At 41.9% G+C, this 18,653-nt stretch overlaps 1 protein-coding gene across 2 annotated transcripts in view; it reads right to left on the bottom strand.

The window, feature by feature from the left end:
* Nucleotides 1-8,662: 8,662 nt before the first annotated feature.
* The window catches only part of LOC129696504 (interleukin-6 receptor subunit beta-like), an 83,816-nt gene continuing 73,825 nt past the window's right edge, over nucleotides 8,663-18,653 (bottom strand). For both annotated transcript variants that reach the window (XM_055634492.1, XM_055634483.1), the window contains exons 16-17: nucleotides 18,403-18,484; nucleotides 8,663-17,126 (exon numbers count right to left, since the gene is read on the bottom strand). In XM_055634492.1, coding sequence (XP_055490467.1) covers nucleotides 16,482-17,126; nucleotides 18,403-18,484 — 727 coding nt within the window. In that variant the 3' untranslated portion in view covers nucleotides 8,663-16,481. The remainder of the gene's footprint in view (nucleotides 17,127-18,402; nucleotides 18,485-18,653) is intronic.

The following is an 18,653-nucleotide window of genomic DNA, read 5'->3' as shown; positions in this document are numbered from 1 at the left end:
ATGAGATGCGGAAGAATTTAATTAGTCAGAAGGTGGTGAATATGTGGAATTAATTGCCACAGAAGGCTGTGGAAGCCCAGTCAATGGATATTTTTAAGGTGGGTGTTGACAGATTGTTGATGAGTAAAGATATTGTGGAGGAAAATGTGGTTGAGAGGGAAAGATAGATCAGCCATAATTGAATAGCGGAGTAGACTTGATGGGATGAATGGTCTAATTCTGTTCCTTATAACTTATGAACTTATGCATTGTAATCAAAGACTGGGATGCGAAACTGTTATTATTAAGCAACTGATGGCTCTTAAACCAAGGGCAGTTTGGTTGTGTGTGTACATTCCCCTTAGGGGAAGGGTAGGGGAACCAAAACCAGAGCATCCAGATTAAGCAATATGGAGACATAGAATGCATCTGGTTGAAGAGAACGAGACTTAATATTGAAAGCACAGAAGGGATGTGAAAACAGAAATAAGATCAAACAGAGGACATTTGGGTATATCAACAACTGGCATCAAAAGGAACTGGACAGTCTTCTACGTTGATATGAACACTAAATTAATAGGCAGCATGGCTTGATCCGAGCCTAAATGAGCACCCACGCACGCAGACAGATGGCATAGCTGAGATATTAGTTGAATAATTGACATCTGTTTAGTCATGGAAGAAGACACAGCCAGAAAGACGAGATGGCTGAGATTCTGTGTGGACTAAAAATTGAAGGCTGGATATAATTAAATTGAATAAATCACCAGGTATGAGTGAGAGGATTAGTAAGTTGTTAAGGAAGGAAGGGTGGAAATAGTGGGGGCACTGGCCATATTTGTCCAAGCTCAGTTACCAGCTTGGAATCAGAAGACTGGTGATCTGCAAATATGACAGCTTGGTTCAAAAAGGACATCACAGCCCAGTCAGTTTAAGCTTGGAGATGGAGAAACGTTTACATGACAAAATCCTGGGACCAAGTTAACAGTCGATAGGATGAGTGTAGATTAATTTGTGAAAGACAAAAGGATTTGTAACTGGCAATAATGGACCCGATATACTTGTATAACACAGTAACGAGAATGGTTGATGAAGGTGAGATGATCGGTTTGATGCATGCAAGCAAGCCTCCAAAAGCATTGAGTTGGCATTGCCAGCAAAGTTGAAACTGGTGGAATAGAAGGGACATGGGCAATTTACTTGAGGTAAGAAAAGAGAAAGCTATGATGAAATGGAGACCTGAGAGACTTTAGATGCTGGAATCTTGAGCAAGAAACAAACTGCAGGAAGAACTAAGTGGGTCCGGCAGCATCTGTGAAGGGAAATGGACCTTCAATCATGAATAGGGGTCCTGACCCAAGATTCACATCTATGCTGCCTGACCCGCTGAGTTTCACATCTATGCTGCCTGACCCGCTGAATAGGGGTCCCGACCCAAGATTCACATCTATGCTGCCTGACCCGCTGAGTTCCTTCAGGTGTGTGTTTTTAGTCTTGATGATAAGTTTGTTTTTCATTCTGAAGGAAGATGGATAGAGGTGATCCCATTTGTTTTCCTGATTTATGGTAATAATGTCATTTCGAGAGTACATGGAGCAACTTCAATGATTTGTCGGTGCCAGTGAGTTATTGGTTCTCAACTGGAGCCTCTGGTGGAAATGGTAGAGCAGCTTCCTGTAGACTACCACGGGGGGAGGCACCCAGCTGAGTGCTCAACCATACTGCAGAGGTCGTCACCCGGACAATGAATCGGAGCAGTTGGGGGGGGGAGGGGGGGGGGGGGTGTTGACCCCAAGGCAACTCATAGTTCTCACCTGCAAAATTTCCTCCATTCTGGAAATGGAGAGTGTAGATTGGTTTATGCATGACAATCGATCATATATAGGTTAGCATCACTAACCCCACCTTACTGTATCATTTATATTAACACCCACTTCCTACACTGCTCGGTTTGGGTAGCGGTCAGGATGCTCTGACAACTAACAACCTACTGTACTGCTGTAGTCTGCATATTGAGTAAAGATGATCTTGGATTACATGTCGCGTGTATCTCTTGTTTACAGAGAGGAATCCACTATTGTCTTGGAAATAAGAAGCTACATGAAGAGAGTATGGAGTAATGATTTGAGTTTTCGCCATCAAGGGTTTTGGCTTTTACAATTTCATTAAAACATTTGTATTTTGGTAAATAATGTGATGCTTGCTGTGTGAGTAAATGATTTGTACATTGGGTATAGGATGGAGAAGAGATCCTCAGCCCCCATGATAAACACAAAATGCTGGAGTAACTCAGTGGGCCAGGCAGCATCTCTGGATAGAAGGAATGGTTGATGTTTTGGGTCGAGACCCTTCTTCAGACTGAGCTCTCTCTGAGGTTCTCTCTGAGGAACCTCATGGCTCAAGTCCCCATGGGTTCTCAGAGCTGGCATCAAAAATCAGATCGCCTCTCCATCTATATCCTTGTACAAAGACCTGCCTAGGCTAAGGCATTACAGCTGGCCCTGAAAGATTGTTAGCAGAGGGAAAAAAAGGCAAATCCTACAGGTTCCAAGTGAAACCTTAACATTTTTGCCTTGAACCGGAGTTTGGGAGGTCATAAAGTCATAAGGAATGGGAATAGAATTAGGCCATTCGTCCCATCAAGTCTGCTCCAGTCTCGGCCCATCAGGTCCATTCAATCATGGCTGATCTATCCCTCTCCCTCCTAACCCCATTCTCCTGCCTGCTCCCCATAACCTCTGACACCCATACTAATAAAGAATACGCCTGCACTAATCAAGGGAGGCTTTTAAGTGATGTTTAAGAAGCTTTTGGCAGGGAATGGTGGGATATGGATAATGTGCAGGCAGATGAGATAAGTTTATCTGGACATCATGTTTCACACAGACATTGTGCCATGAAGGGTGTGTTCCTGGGCTGTACTATTCTATGTTCTATGTTCTGCGTTATACATTTAAACTATATGTTGTCCAGTTGCACCCATAGTGCCAGAATTTTAATGACTATGGTACTGAAAGTTAGAAACCCCTCAGACCTGTTCCCAAACACTTATCATAACTGCACGCCAGGTTTTCTACCACATCCCTGGTGAAGTTATCAGAGTGAAACCCTTCTAGGGAAATTCCATGTGTGTGAATCAACATTGGTCCTAGTCACTCCTGCACCACATTGAGAGTCATATTTGTTCGTTACTTCATTTGAAGTTTTACTTCTCCATTGGTGAAAGGAGACAACGCAGGGAACCTTCAATTGACTGGCAGCATCTATGGAGAGAAACAGAACAGAAGTCAGTGGCCTTTCAACTTCTCCATTGTTTTACCTGCTGCCTGCTGATACCATGGACACAAATACCAGCTCTCACAAAACGTTGTCACTAAATCCATTTTTCATTTGCCTATCACCGACGTCAACTTTCATTGATACATGTTGGCTCTTTGATCTTCCAGTTACGACATCCAGCTTTCCCACTCCAGTTTCAGTAGCAGACCTTTAATTGTTCAGCCTGAAATTCACTCCCTTGATACCCCATACCTACAGAAATCATCTCAAAGCTTATTTCTTTGGCCAACCTTTCACTGATATCTCTTCCACAAATTCTCTCTGTCCATTTCTCTTTAAAAAACGGCTCTGGAATATTTCCTATTTTGATGCCACTACATTATTGCAAGCTACTGGATTGTCGTTTAGTGCTTCAATATTTCTTTAGACTTTAAAGGTACAGTGTGGAAACAGGCCCGTGGTCCAATTGAGTCCGCGCCAACCAGCGATCACCCCGTATAATAGCACTATCCTGCACATTAGAGACAATTACAATTTACAGACACCAATTGGCCTACAAACCTGTACGTCTAGAGTGTTGCAGGAAACCGGAGAAAACTCATGTGTTCACAGGGAGAAAGTACAAACTCCATACAGACAGCACCTGTAGTCAGATCGAACCTGGGCATCTGGCCCTATATGGCAGGAACTCTACCACACATGCCACCATGATTTCAGCCCCAAGTTCAAGTGCATGAACACAAAAATAAACACAAACAGAACATTGCTGAATTGCATTGCAAGCAGGTTATTGCCCATAATCCCAGTTATAGACAATAGACAATAGGTGCAGGAGTAGGCCATTCTGCCCTTTGAACCAGCACCGCCATTCAATGTGATCATGGCAGATCATCCCCAATCAGTACCCCATTCCTGCCTTCTCCCCCATATCCCTGGATTATCTTTGTTGGAAACCTTGAAGAGCCTGGATCATATAGGGTAATAGCCCTTTTAAATACAGAAGATATTCGCTAAGACATTGGCTCGTAGATTAAGCTTGGTTATTAGTAAACTAATACATCCAGATCAAACTGGATTTATACCTAATCGACATTCGTTTTATAATTTGAGACGTTTGTTTAATATAATATATTCGCAACGAACGACAAATGATTTCACAGGTGAAGCTGTTATCCACTAATCCGACAGCTAGAATACTGACAAATCAAATGCTTTCAATTAAGTTTCACTTATCCAGGGATAGCAGACAAGGATGCGCCCTTTTACCAATGTTATTTGCCTTAGCCATAGAACCCCTTGCTGAGAGTATTAGGTCACATTCGGGCATTCACGGATATAATACTAAATATATCACCAATAAGATTTTGTTATATGCAGATGATGTACTTTTATACATTACTAATTCCCAAGTTAGTATCCCAAATGTACTAAACATTATAGAACAATTTGGTGCTGTTTCAGGTTCTAGAATAAATTGGAATAAAAGTGAAATTATGCCAATAAAAGCTCAAGACCCTTCTCAACTCAAAACATTTCCTTTCAGAATTGTTACCGAAAAGTTTAGATATCTCGGAATTTACGTGACTAGAAAACATTCCTCTCTATTTAAAACAAATTTCCCACCATTAATTACTAAACTATATGCCTCCATTCAATTCTGGAAAACACTTCCTATCTCCCTTATAGGTAGAGTAAATGCCATAAAGATGATCTTCCTTCCGCAACCCCTATATTTATTTCAATCAATACCGATATATCTCCCTAAAAGTTATTTTTTAATTGATTCTATTGTCACTAACTTTATTTGGGACTACAAAACCCATAGAATACAAGAAAGACATTTGTGCAAATCCAAAGATAATGGAGGATTAGCTTTTCCTAACTTTATTTTCTACTACTGGGAGACTAACATTAAAAACATATCTTCTGGTTGGACGATACATGTCAATGGGTAAATTGGTTAAAAATGGAGAGGGAAGATTGTTTGCCTTTTAACATAGGCTCGATTCTCCTATCTCCAACACATCTGAATAAGTCAACGTATGAGCAAAATCCGATATTACACAGTACTCTACGTATCTGGAAACAGTTGAAATTAAGTCTTAAACTGAGAAACTTGTCTCTCCTTCTGCCTATTGCAAACAATCCCTCGTTTAAACCATCTACTTTAAATCGGGTGTTTGTTAAAAAACCTGGGAATTAATACTGTGGGAGACCTCTATATGAAGGGAACTTTCTTTTCTTTTTCAAGAACTGCAGGAGAAATACCACTTGAATGCAAACAATTTTTTTAGATACCATCAAATCCAAGATTATGTGAAAACATACACACAAGATTGTCCTCTTATGGGTCCAGATATATTAGACAATTGTTTGAATAGACATGCCGATACAAGTAAGTTGATATCTTACATTTATAACGCTCTCTTAAATGTTGATACCCCACCTTCTGAGATTTATAGGCGAGCATGGGAAGACAAGTTTGGTTTACCTATTTCAAAAGATATATGTGAGGAAAGCCTATTATACATACATTACTGTTCTTTAAATGTCAGGCATTGCCTGATACAATTCAAAATATTGCATAGGTTATGCTATTCAAAGACCAAATTGAATAAGATTTTTCCAACTGTCTCCCCAATCTGTGATAAATGTCACCTCCAAGAAGCTACCTTAACCCATTCCTTTGCTTCCTGTATAAAAATACAACATTTCTGGATGGGAATATTCGATATCATCTCTAAAACACAAAATTCAACTGGAGTCAGATGTAAAACTAATAATTTTAGGAATGTCGGAGGGCTGCTTTGGAACGACATTCCAAAGACGTTTCCTTGACTACGGCTTAATAACCCTCGAAAAAACCTATACTCAAATTCTGGAAAAAGACAACAGTTCCCACAGTGAAGATGTGGATCACAGAAATGTCCGAGACACTATACTTAGTAAAAATAAGGTTTGTTTTGGCTGATAAATCAGACCAATTCTCCAAAACATGGTCTCCTTTCACTGAATTTCTTCAACAATAGAATGGTTGAACACAAATTTAAAACCGATGCTTGGGATGGGTGAGCGGGTGGGGGCGGGGGGGAAGGATAGTGGGACATATCTCTGTCTTTTTTTTTTCTCTTTTTTTTTCTCTCACTTCTTTGGCAGTTCAGGGGTCTTTTCTTCTCTCTTTTTTGTATCTTTCTTCTTTCTCTTCATTCTTTCCTTTTTACTTTTTTTCCCCGATTCACTTATCAGTTTATAAAATGTTAAAAATGAAGCTGTACGAAAATTGTATAATTGTTATGCCGATTGCTTTATTCTTGTACAATTGCTTCTAATAAAATAAACATTAAAAAAAAAAAATAATAATAATCATAACCATATTGTATTAGCCAAGTATGTTTTGCAACATACGAGGAATTTCATTTGCCATAAATCATACTAATAAAAAGCAACAGAATACATTTTAACATGGACATCCACCACAGTGACTCTTTACATTCCTCACTGACAGAAGGTGACAAAAAGTGCAATCTCTCCCTTCTTTATCCTCCAGCGGGCGGGGCCTCTAACCTTCCGTTAACGGGATGATCTTACACCCCTAGCTGGCGGCAGGCCATCCTTGTCGGGGCGATCAAACTCCTGCATCGGGGGGGAATCTCAGCACCCCTGCGCTGGGTGATCGGAACCCGGGTTGGGGCTAGTCGAACGTTGTGCAGCTTTTGGACATCAGTCTCAACCCGAGTACGAGTTCTCAATGGAAAAATCCACAGTACGCGGATGGAGCGTCGATCCCAGGCAATGGATCGACTCCGATGGTAAGTCCACGTCCCCGTGGTGAGGCTCAAAATCAGTCTCGAGCAAGGCCTCTAGCTCCATGATGTTAGGCCGCAGAGCGACCGGAGGTACGATCCGGAAAACAATCGCATCTCCGGCAAGGTATAGGTTTGAAAAAAAGTGTTCCTCGACCCCCTCCCCCACCCCATTCATAAAACAAACCAGAGATCATTAACACAAACTTTTAAAACACACAAAAAATAACAAAAAAAAGATGAAAAGGACAGACAGTAGGCGAGGTTGCCATCGAAGCGCCACCCAGTGGTATTGACCACATTGTGGTGCTGGTGGTCTCGGGTTTGTCCCAGTGGCTCAGTCTTCCTCAACCTGAGACAGGACATTGTACCTGTACCTAAAAATGCCTCCCCAGCCTGTCTGAATGACTACCGTCCGGTGGCCCTCACCTCGGTAGTCATGAAATGCATTGAGAGGCTGGTCAAGAAACACATCTGTGCCTTCCTCCCTCGCAACATGGACCCGCTACAATTCGCATACCGTCCGAACAGATCCACGGATGATGCGGTCTCCCAGATTCTGCACACCGCTCTCTCTCACCTTGACAGCCAGAAGGGGGGCTATGTGAGGATGCTGTTCAACACGATAGTCCCCACCAGACTTGCTGAGAAGCTGCTGGAATTGGGGCTCAACACCCCCCCCCTGTGTGCCTGGGTCCTGGACTTTCTAACCACCAGGCCCCAGGTAGTCAAGATGGGAGGAAATTCATCGAAGTCCCTCACCCTGAGCACTGGATCCCCCCAGGTACCCCTACTGTACTCCCTGTACACACGACTGTGTGGCTAGGTTCAGCTCCAACTCTATAATCAAGTTTGCTGATGACACTGTGGTGGTGGGCCTGATCTCAGATAACGATGAGAAGGCCTACCGGGAGGAGGTGGCTGGTCTAGCAATCTGGTGTCAGGACAACAGCCTCCTCCTGAATATCAAAAAAACTAAGGAGCTGATCGTGGACTTTAGGAGGGCACATCATCCGAGGACGTACACTCCATTGAGTATAAATGGGGATACTGTGGATAGGGTGAACTGTTTTAAATACATGGGAGTCCACATCTCAGAGGATCTGACATGGATATCACACGCTGCAGCACTGGTGAGTAAGGCAATGCAGCGCCTTTACCACCTCAGTCAATTAAGGAAATTCTGAGTGTCTCTGAGGATCCTCCAGTGCTTCTACTCAGCGGCTGTGGAAAGCATCTTGTCTGGAAATATCACGATTTGGTTTGGGAACTCCTCTGCCCAAGGACAAGAAGGCTCTGCAGAGAGTAGGGCGTTCGGCCGAACGCACTACGGGAACTATACTCGCCCCCCTACAGGAACTATACATCAGGAGGTGCAACTCCAGAGCCAACAAGATCATGGGAGACCCCTTCCACCCCAGCAACAGACTGTTCCAGCTGCTACTGTCAGGCAAACGCCTCTGTTGCCATGCTGTGAAAACTCGTATCTCACCTGGGACTAACTTTACTTACCAATTTACTGTTGTGTGGTGTCTTTTTAAAATTGCTGTTTTTTCTTTTTTTTTCCCCCCCACGAATATGTAATATGTGAATATGTAATATGTGAATATAAGATTCTGTTCCATTCTGTTTTGTATGTTTTTTTTGCACAATCCGCAAGCATTGCCACTTTTCATTTCACTGCACATCTCGACGTATGTGGCGAATAAACTTGACTTGACTTGACTTGACTTAAGAAGACAGCTAGCAGGGAGGCATCCCACTATTCCTCCCTTCCACTTTTTCTCCCTTCCTCTCTCTTCCATCCCTTTTCCCCTTCCTCTTTCCTCGTCCGCTTGATATATTCTGGGACAATGAAGTGTGCTGAGTGCATCCTACCCATCCCAATAAATCTTCACTCCCTCCACCAGCTGTGGTGTGTGCCATCCACATAATGCAATGCAGCTTGGAGTGGTATCACTGTTCCTTCAGCATGGCTGGATGAAACTTAGATCACGGGGAGAACGTACAAACTCCATACAGACAGCATCCGTAGTCGGGATTGAACCCAGGTCTCCGGAGCTGCAAGCGTTGTAAAGCAACAACTCGGCCAATACACCACCGAGCCACCATATATGTTCTGACATATATAACCCCAATTTCTCATCGGCTCTGCACACACTAGAGGCAATTTGACAGACGTCAAGTGCTCTTTAGTTTAGTTTAGTTTTGTTTAGAGATACAGTGCAGAAACAAGCCCTTGGGTAACCGAGTCCAGGCCAAACAGCGATCCCGGTACACCAGCACTATCCTACACAATAGGGGCAATTAACAATATTTACTGATGCCAATTAACCTACAAATCTGTACATATTTGGAGTGTGGGAGGAAAGCGAAGAACCCAGAGAAAACCTACGCAGGTCACGGGGAGAGAACTGTCATAAGGCAGCAACTCTACCACTGCACCACTGTGCCACCCATTTTGCAGATGACCTGCTGCTGGTCATCAACATCAAGGTAATCAATTCAGTGAAAGATGCTCTTTGGACTTCTCGAAACTTGTTAATATCCTGGCAGTGCGAGATGTCTATTGGGGAATGTTGCCGACTGGCCCGCTTCAGACTGCAGGAGTACGTGCTGAGGGACGCACTAAAGCTCGGTGCAGCCAATGCCAAGGCTCTATGGGGCAGGACCAAAGTCTAAGGTCCTTCCACTGCTGCACATTAGGAGACAGGTTTCTGATGGAGACACCGGGAATAATGATATTTCTATGAACACTACCAAATACAATGCTAATTAATGTATGTATAGCTGCTGAGAATATTGGAAGAATTTTTGCATAGTTCGTGTTTTGTATATATTTTTTTATTCTGAATGTTTATTTTGATTTTTTTTTAAAAACCCACGCGTCTTTGGGATGTGGGAAAAAACTGGAACCCATAAGGTCACAAGGAGAACATACAAACGCCACACAGACAGCACCTGAGGTCAGGATCAAACCTGGGTCTCAGGCGCTATGAGGCAGCAGTTCTATCATGGAACATCTTATCTAGCAGCATTTTGGAAGAGCCTCACCACATGAATTGTGAAGCGCAGGAAGGTGGCCCACTACCAGCTTCTCCTGGGCAACCAGGAATGGCCAGATAAACATCGGCCTTATTTGTGTAGAGGTGAACTGCAGATGCTGCTTTATACTGATGATAGACACAAAGTGCTGGAGTAACTCAACACGTCAGGCAGCATCTCTAGAAATAAAGGATGAGTGCATTTCGGGTGGGAGTCATGAGTCTGAGAAAGTGTTGCAACCCAAAACGTCACCCATCCTTCTTCTCCAGAGATGCTGCCTGACCCGCTGAGTTACTCCAGCACTTTGTGTCCATCTCATGCCTTATTTGTTACATCCACACCCTGTGAATGACGAAAGGAAACACCAGCCACACTTAATGGACCAACCAAGTGTTAATTCTCTACCTGTAAATTAGAAAAGACCCAACATGTCAGTTCACCTGCACCTTGAATCTTATTGTCCTTGAGAGAAATAGCATGGTGTAGTTCGGTTACAAAATTACAACCAAGGCTTTTTGTAATCTCTTCAGATATTTTCTTTATTCCATTTTTATTACAAGGTCAACAAGAAGCCCGAAGGATAAGGATAAATAACAAGCCACAAGTAGCTAAGGATAAATGCCAAGCCACAAGTAGTATATATCTTGGCAGCAATATACTTCAATGAATGCCAGCATTACTATATATTCTAGAACTGAACAATGAGCATTTATTTTTAACCATACCCCAGCCACATCATCATTCCACATGCCCAAGTGCACTTTGGAAGAAGGAAAGCTAACAAGGAAATTAATACTGATTTGTGGGTTGGCTCTTCCAGTTTTGTGACCCAGGCGTACTTATAGGACTTGTTCTCTGACCAGCAGAGGGCAGCTGGCTCATTTCTGAACAGGCATCACACTCGCTTTTGCTTTCAACAGTTTCATTTCACAGCAATCATTATTTTTTCCCCCTCACCTCATGTTTTGATGGGCTGGATAGATAGATGCCAGATAGCGTAATATCTTACGGTGCAGGATGTTGCAACTTTTAGCGATCACCCTAGGGACAGTTTTTCCAACTTAGCGACATCAATTAACCTACAAACCTGTACGTCTTTGGAATGTGGGAAGAAGAAACTAGAGTACTCGGAGAAAACCCAGCCGGTCACGTGGAGAACGTGCAAATTCGGTAGAGACAGCACCCGTAGTCAGGATCGAACCCAGGTCTCAGGCGATGTAACTCTACCGTTTGCATCACTGTGCCTCCCTGGTATTTCAGTAGAATAAAATAGCGCTGCATTTTCCCTAAAGGGGTCTTATCCCCTGAGGAATGCCTCAATCGAAGCTTACCACTGGACTATGGAACAACTTCTCCCTGCCCTCCATTATCAGACTGCGGAATCGTCCTCCCATAAGCTGGGATGCAGCCCCGATCTTCCAACCTACCTCATGGCAGGTATTGGACTATCCACTCTGGTATCTTTCCCTTTGAACTGCATAGTGTGCTTGGGTATGGATTGATTGTACCCATGTATAGTATTATCTGATTTAAGTGGATGACTTGCAAACAAAAGCTTTTCACAGTTTCCTAGTACACATCGGAATAATAAACCAAATATTTTCCCTTACATTATTTTCTTTCCTTCCACTATCATCCCCTTCTCTCCCACTTTCCTCTCCCCAGTATTCTCTTCTACTCTCTCATTCTCTTCACCCTCCCTCCCTCTCACTACCCTTCGCTTTCCCCCCTGCTGTCCTTTCTCCTTTCCATTGTCTCATCCATCCCTCATTATCTTCCCACTGTCCTCTTCCTTCCATTCTCACCTCATCCTCTCCCCACTGAGCTCTTTCCCCTTCCTCTATCCTTCCCTTCCCCATTTGTTCCTCCATTAATCCACTGCCTTAAACCAATGCAATAGAATTTCAAATCCACTGTATTTAAAATCATGTTCATGTTTATCAATGAGCTGCAAATAGATCAAAATTGCTTATTTTCCCACCAGAGGTGAAGACTCTCTCCTGTCAGCTCTTGAAAGCTCCAGTCATCATTTCAGAATTAAACCATTCTTTTACCTTATTAATCTTTGGTAACATTCTGCACATTGTCTCCTTCCCTCACTGATCACTTTAAAAATATATTAATGGTTTGGATATATTTGAAGCAAACTCTTGCATCCACTTGTTTCTCTTTTTCAGTGAAAGTAAGATTTAAAAATCTTACGCACACGATCAAAAGTACATCAAGTAGTAGAAACAAAGAACTGCTGATGCTGGTTTATACCAAAGATGGACATAAAGTGCTGGAGTAACTCAGCGGGTCAGGCAAAACTACATTGTGTCTGGCGTGGCACAGTGGTAGCATCAGTGAGTGAGTCACACCAGGAGGCGAGCACATAATCCACGCTAGTTCCTCAACAACCCGGGAGATACGACATTATCCAGCGTTTAAACTAAAGCTCTGTCTAACCTATCAGTTGGACATGTGAGATTCCCTGCCCTACCTGAACATGGAGAGGATCAAGGATAATACCCTGGCCACCATTTATTCCTTCCTTCATCTCAAGAAAGCAGTTCAGAGGGTCATTTATGAGTCTGCTTTCTTCGAGAATAAATTGGCTGCCACCTCCCACTGGGTATACTTCAAACATGAATCCCATCTATGGACTGCAGGATAGTCTGAGGTGGAGATACAAGAAACTGCAGATGCTGGAATCTTCAGCAAATAACAAAGTGCTGGAGGAACTTAGCGGATCAGGCAGCATCTGAGGAGGGAATGGACAGGTAACGTTACTTGCCAGCCTTACTGTAGGCGAGGTAGGATGAAGGCTGGCAATTGATAGGTGAATATAGGTAAGAGGGCTGATTGGCAGAAGGTTGGAGATAGTGACAAAGGATAGACATGAAAAGGAGCCAAAAGGTTGTCAACCAAGGAACGAAGAGGAGGAGTGAAATGTAAAGTCGGAGGGAGGGATATGGGTGGTAGAGGAAATGGGGGTTGGGAAAGAGGGGATAAGGGACTTGGGTCATTTCTTCCTTAATGCAGGCCATCTTAAATGGATATTTGATCATTGTTATATTGGAGAAAGGGTAAGGTCCCTCAAGGTTAAATGAGGGAATTTATGATTGATTTCTGAGTTAGTGAAATCTTTAATAAATACTTTGTATTGGTATTCACCAAGGAGAAGTGCACGGATGAATGTGAGATCAACAAGGGGCAGGTTATATTCCAGAGCATGGTGATATCAAGAAGGAGGCGCTGCTAGGTGTCCACCAAAAATATTAAGGTGGATAAGTTCACCTGCTGGGATCTCTCCCAGGAAACCGAGAAAGGCAAGAAAGGTGGTTGCTGAGTCCTTGGCAGAGATCTTTATATTCCCTTTAGCCACCATCAAGGTCCCAGAAGACAGAAGTATAGCCAATGCTTTCCTTTTGTTTAAGAAGGATGTACAAAATCAGGAAAGGAATAGATTAGGTAAATGCTCTTGATTCCCCTACTCTTGCCCAGAGGAGGGGAATCAAGAACCAGAGGACATAGGTTTAAGATGACGGGGAAAACTTGAGGGGTACATTTTTTACACAAAGGGCGGTGGATGTATGGAACGAGCTGCCGGAGGAGGTCGTTGAGGCATTTACTGCCGCAACGTTTAAGAAACATTTAGACATGTACATGGATAGAGGGATGTGGGGCAAATGCAGGCAGGTGGGAATAGTGTAGATGGGACACGTTGGTCAGTGTGGGCAAGTTGGGCTGAAGGGCCTGTTTCTGTGCTGTATGACTCTATGTCTAAGGGTTACAGAGACAAACCAAGAAATTATAGGTACGTGAGTATTTCATCTGAGTTAGGGAAATTATTGGAAAAGATTCTAAGGGACAAGATTTACCCGCATTTGGAAAACATGGACTTTGGGATGGTCAGCATAAATTTGTACAAGAGTTTCGAAAATTTGTTTGAGTTTTTTCAGTAAGTGATTGACAAAGTTAGGGCATTGAATGTTGTCTACATGGACTTCAGTAAAGCATTAAACGGGACATGTTGCAGCTATATAAAACTTTGATTAAATTGCATTTTGAGTATTCTGTGCAGTTCTGGGTGCCACACTGTAGAAAGGATGTGGAGGTTTTGGAGAGGGTGCTGAAGAGGTTACCTGGAGAGGTTGGGGGAACTTGAATTGTGTTCGCTAGAACGTCGGGACGACCTGACAGAAGCGTATAAAGTTATGAGGGACATAGATGAGCTAGATATTCAGACTTCCTCACCTAGGGTGGAAATACAAAATACCAGAGGGCATTTATAGTGCTATATAAATGAAAGGGAGGAATGAAAGATTTAAAGTGAAAGGGGTAAGTTTTAAGGAAGTGTACAAAGCAGTTTTTTTTTTTAATTCAGAGAGTATTAGATGCCTGAAAATGGTAAAGTGGATAGAATTTCAATGTTTAAGAGGTGTTTAGACAAGCATAGGAACAGTCAGTGAATAGGGGGATATAATAATGTGCTGGCAGATGGGAATAGTTGGATTGGCATCATGGTTGGCCATCATGTGGTGGACCAAAGGGTCTGTTCTTGCACCGCACTGTTCTTTGGTATATGTTCTATCCTGTGTCGCCAATAGATGTCAGTGGGCCATTCGTACACTCAGGCTGCTCCAGTCCACAAGCACACTTCTTCCTTCCTACAAAGTTCATGTGACTGCACCGGAAACAGAAACTCTCCCATGAATGCAGAGGACAATAATACTCTTCTGTTTAATATCAAATAACTCAGTGTCCCAGATCATTCTGGGACAGAATGGCTCAGCAGAATTGTAGCAAAAATAAATGAGCAAATAGGCGATTCATGTATATCCATCATATCACATATGTGCATATTTCCAGTGTTAATGTCAAAATAAGTATACAAAAAAACCATTGGACTAGATTTTCATTGCCTTCGTTTCGGCTTGATAACACAAGTTATTTGTGTTCATGTACACGTGAGCACCACAGCAAGGCCGTCTGTGAAGATACTGCTGCAACGTTCCAACAGTCAGGCACAGTGGTAATAGTGGTTTAATAATCTGCAATCTGTTTTACAAGTCAGGAAGGCATCTCACAGGGAGGGGAACTTGCAGGTGGTGGCGCTCCCTCGCAACCTGCTGCAATAGCCCTTTAGCTGAAGTAGGCTGGTTTTTTGGTAAGTCTCTGACCAGCCCCTTTTAAAGGGAAACCCACTACTCCAGACTGAATTAGGCTTCCCATGTCATAAGTTCACACCTGTGACTATGCATTGACAGCAAGATATTTAGTGTAAAATACTTTGGGATGTCCTTCCTTCCTTATTTCCTCAAACGTTCTTGGAAAACTATAGTGAATAATATATATATATTTTTTTAAATGACCTGAGCAGTGAGTTAGACTGGGATCAATGCTCCACAACAGAAAATCAACAGCTGGCTGGAGAACTTGCCACTTAACAGAATCAAAATGCTCACTAGAGGAGCATTATTAAACAACATTTACACAAAAAAAGCAGAGCAAAAACCAGAACCAGAGGTAGAAGTGGAGAGATTGAGGCACGGAATTACTGCCTGTATGGCCTAGGCAGCTGTTGGCATGGTAACAAAGGGAACAGTGGAAGTCAGGTATGTGTCAGGACTGGACAAGTGACAAATTGTTGGAGGCATTTTTAGCCGGAGGATGTTGCTGGGGTCAGCCCAAGAGCGGCCCAATAACAGGTTTATTACTTCAACTGCACTCTGATAATTTTCGGATGCGATCCATTATATTATTTGCCATTGCTTTTTCACTACAACCAAATAAATCATAATCTTTTTATTTATTTAGCTCCAAAAAATTTCCCCATCACTTTCATGATCATCATCTTGTTAAATTGTAACGCATGCTTTGATGTGATATTACGTGGCAATAATATAAGCCCAGCTGGCAAGGGAATAGATTGTCACGAGCAATTGTGCAGTAATAAAAAGATTCTCAGCTTTAGCTTCTTGCTTGTGCTGTTCCTGAGTATTTTCACCAGTTTATCTGTTGGGACAGAACCAAAGCCGTGATTTTATTGCTGGTGGGTACTGAAATGTTAATTAAATCGGAGTCTTTTTTATGAATGATTATTTTTGTAGTAATTCTGACAACCATAAATATTCCTTGGGAACAGTTGCAGTTAAACTGTGAAGAAATTAGCTATATATAAAAAAGAAACAACTGCAGATATTGAGATAAAAATATGAAAAAAATCCTTAAGTGACAAGAATTGATTAATGTTCTGTCAGATCTGGAGAAACATCAATTAACTTTCTATTTTCTACATCCCTGCAGCCCAGCTGTGTATTTCTTCTGTTAGTGCTTCTGAAAATATGAGGTTCCTGTGGTAAAAAAAATGTTTTCCTGCAGATTGGTCACTTATATTCCTTTGTTGAGTTTTAGCCCCAGTAATTCCAGGGTAATATACGTTTGCACTGATTTAACTGGATAGTTGTCATGGTGAGCATTGTACTGGTTCTGATCCAGAGTTCCAGTATCTTCAGGCATTATCATGTCCACTTGAGAAGAATTACCAAACTCTGAATTAATTGAACCACCTGGGTCAGGTTCATTTTGCAACTCTGTTACATTTGAGGAGTTATTCAAATATGGATTTTCTTTAATTATTTGTTGCAACAGGTCATTTTCATCAGTAGTTGGTTGCCACCAGTTATCTTCTTCTCCATCGTCTGTGTTTTGCTCAGATCCCTGGTCCCCTATGTTTGTTTCTTGAACAGTTGAAGATATCGGCTGTTCTGGCAACACACTGTTGGCTGGGACTTGACTCTTGTAGCTTTCCTCCAAGACTGTGTATATGACCAAATCTGCAGGTGGCAACAGCCTGTCCATTTCAGTTCCGTCGGTAATGCTCTCCTGTGGTGAAAACAAGGTGGATGAACCATCCATTACTGCAGTGTGCAAGGATAAGCACATATCTTTCCGAGACAGGCATACGTCTTCAACTGTGCTGAAGTCTGAGATGAATTCGCTCCCAGGATTCGGTATTTTAAGAACATGAGCATTCTTGAAAAATATAAAGAAGAGTTAGAACTGTTTGGTAAAAGAACACAGTGTAATTCCCGTGAATCTGCTCACATTCCACTATTACACTCCAGTATTTGGGGTGGGAGATTGCCACCTTCACATGGTCCACCCTGTTTCGTCTAATGCAATGAACCCGACGTGCACAAACAAAAGATCAAATAGAACAAGTTACCTACAACTTTAAGCTGTGCACGCCACAAGCAAGAGAAAGATCAGATATTTTCTACCAGCACCACTCTCCCTGAGGCACCGTCAATCCTCTCCGTAACTTGAATTTCCCAAGCCCCGGGTTCCTGATTTTTATTAATCCTTCTAACTATAATTACTGGGATTGGCAAATAAGTTATTTGTCCCTGCATCACTCTGACCTCGGCAACAAACAATACTGAAGGCACAGATAGATTTCACAGAGGTAACTATATTCTACTTGAAGTTTACAATCTCTTCAATCAGACGCCAAACTTTCACTAAATCGTTAAAAGATACAGTTTCTTCCCAGCTGTTATCAGGCAACTGAATCATATTACCACAACCTGCGAGCAGTCATGAATTACTATCTACCTCTTTGATGACCCTCGGACTATCCTGGATCGGACTTTGCTGGCTTTACCTTGCACTAAACGTTATTCCCTTTTCATGTATCTATACACCGTAAATGTATCAATTGTAATCATGTATTTGTCTTTCTGCTGACTGGTTACAAAAGCTTTTCACTGTACTTTGGTACACGTGACAATAAACTAAACTGAACTGAACTGATGTCTTATGGTCTTATGGACTTCCTCAGGCATCCTTTCCTTAAGCCACACTCATGCACCAACCCAACATTTTTGATAGCTCTGTCTGACAAAGGCTTTTTAATAATCTTTAAACATTTCCTTTAATCACAATTGTTTTAACCAGATTTAAATAATTAAAACACCATTTTTAATTTTCAAAACATATCAAAACATTAACGAATATTTTTTTAATATCCTACAATTATAGTGTTTTCTAGTACTGATTTAAAATATCAAACCATACCTCTGTATAGCCCGCATTATCACAGAATTGTATATTACACCCTGAGGTGATAAGTTTTAAAAGGAAAAAAAAAAGAAACGTGAAATTGTGTAAAACTTTCAGCCAAAATAAATTACAAAAAGAATGCCAATGAGGTGGAAGAAGTCAATTTTTGAATTGTTTTTTGAGGATCCTCATATATATAAGCAATGTAAAATCTTCAAAAAAAATCACAGAATCAGCAAAAATATACCTTAGTTTGTTGTTTTTGCAACCATTCAGCCATACTACTTCCTGCTGGGTCTGCAACTTCAGGCCAAAAACATTTTTTAATCCTGAAAGTAACAGAAGTAATTGTCATATCCATAACAAAATGTGTGTCATGGAAAATGGAACACTAAACAAGCTTTCAGCTTAGTTGCATGATTAAAAAATAGCTACATCAGATTATCACAATGTCACAATTTTAAACTCAACCAATGGAATGAAGCAGAGGGCAGTACG

The sequence above is a fragment of the Leucoraja erinacea genome, chromosome 1 (assembly GCF_028641065.1).
Source record: "Leucoraja erinacea ecotype New England chromosome 1, Leri_hhj_1, whole genome shotgun sequence".
NCBI classification, from domain to species: domain Eukaryota; kingdom Metazoa; phylum Chordata; class Chondrichthyes; order Rajiformes; family Rajidae; genus Leucoraja; species Leucoraja erinaceus.
Note: the sequence above shows the minus strand (reverse complement) of the source record. Positions and strands in the feature narration are given on the sequence as shown.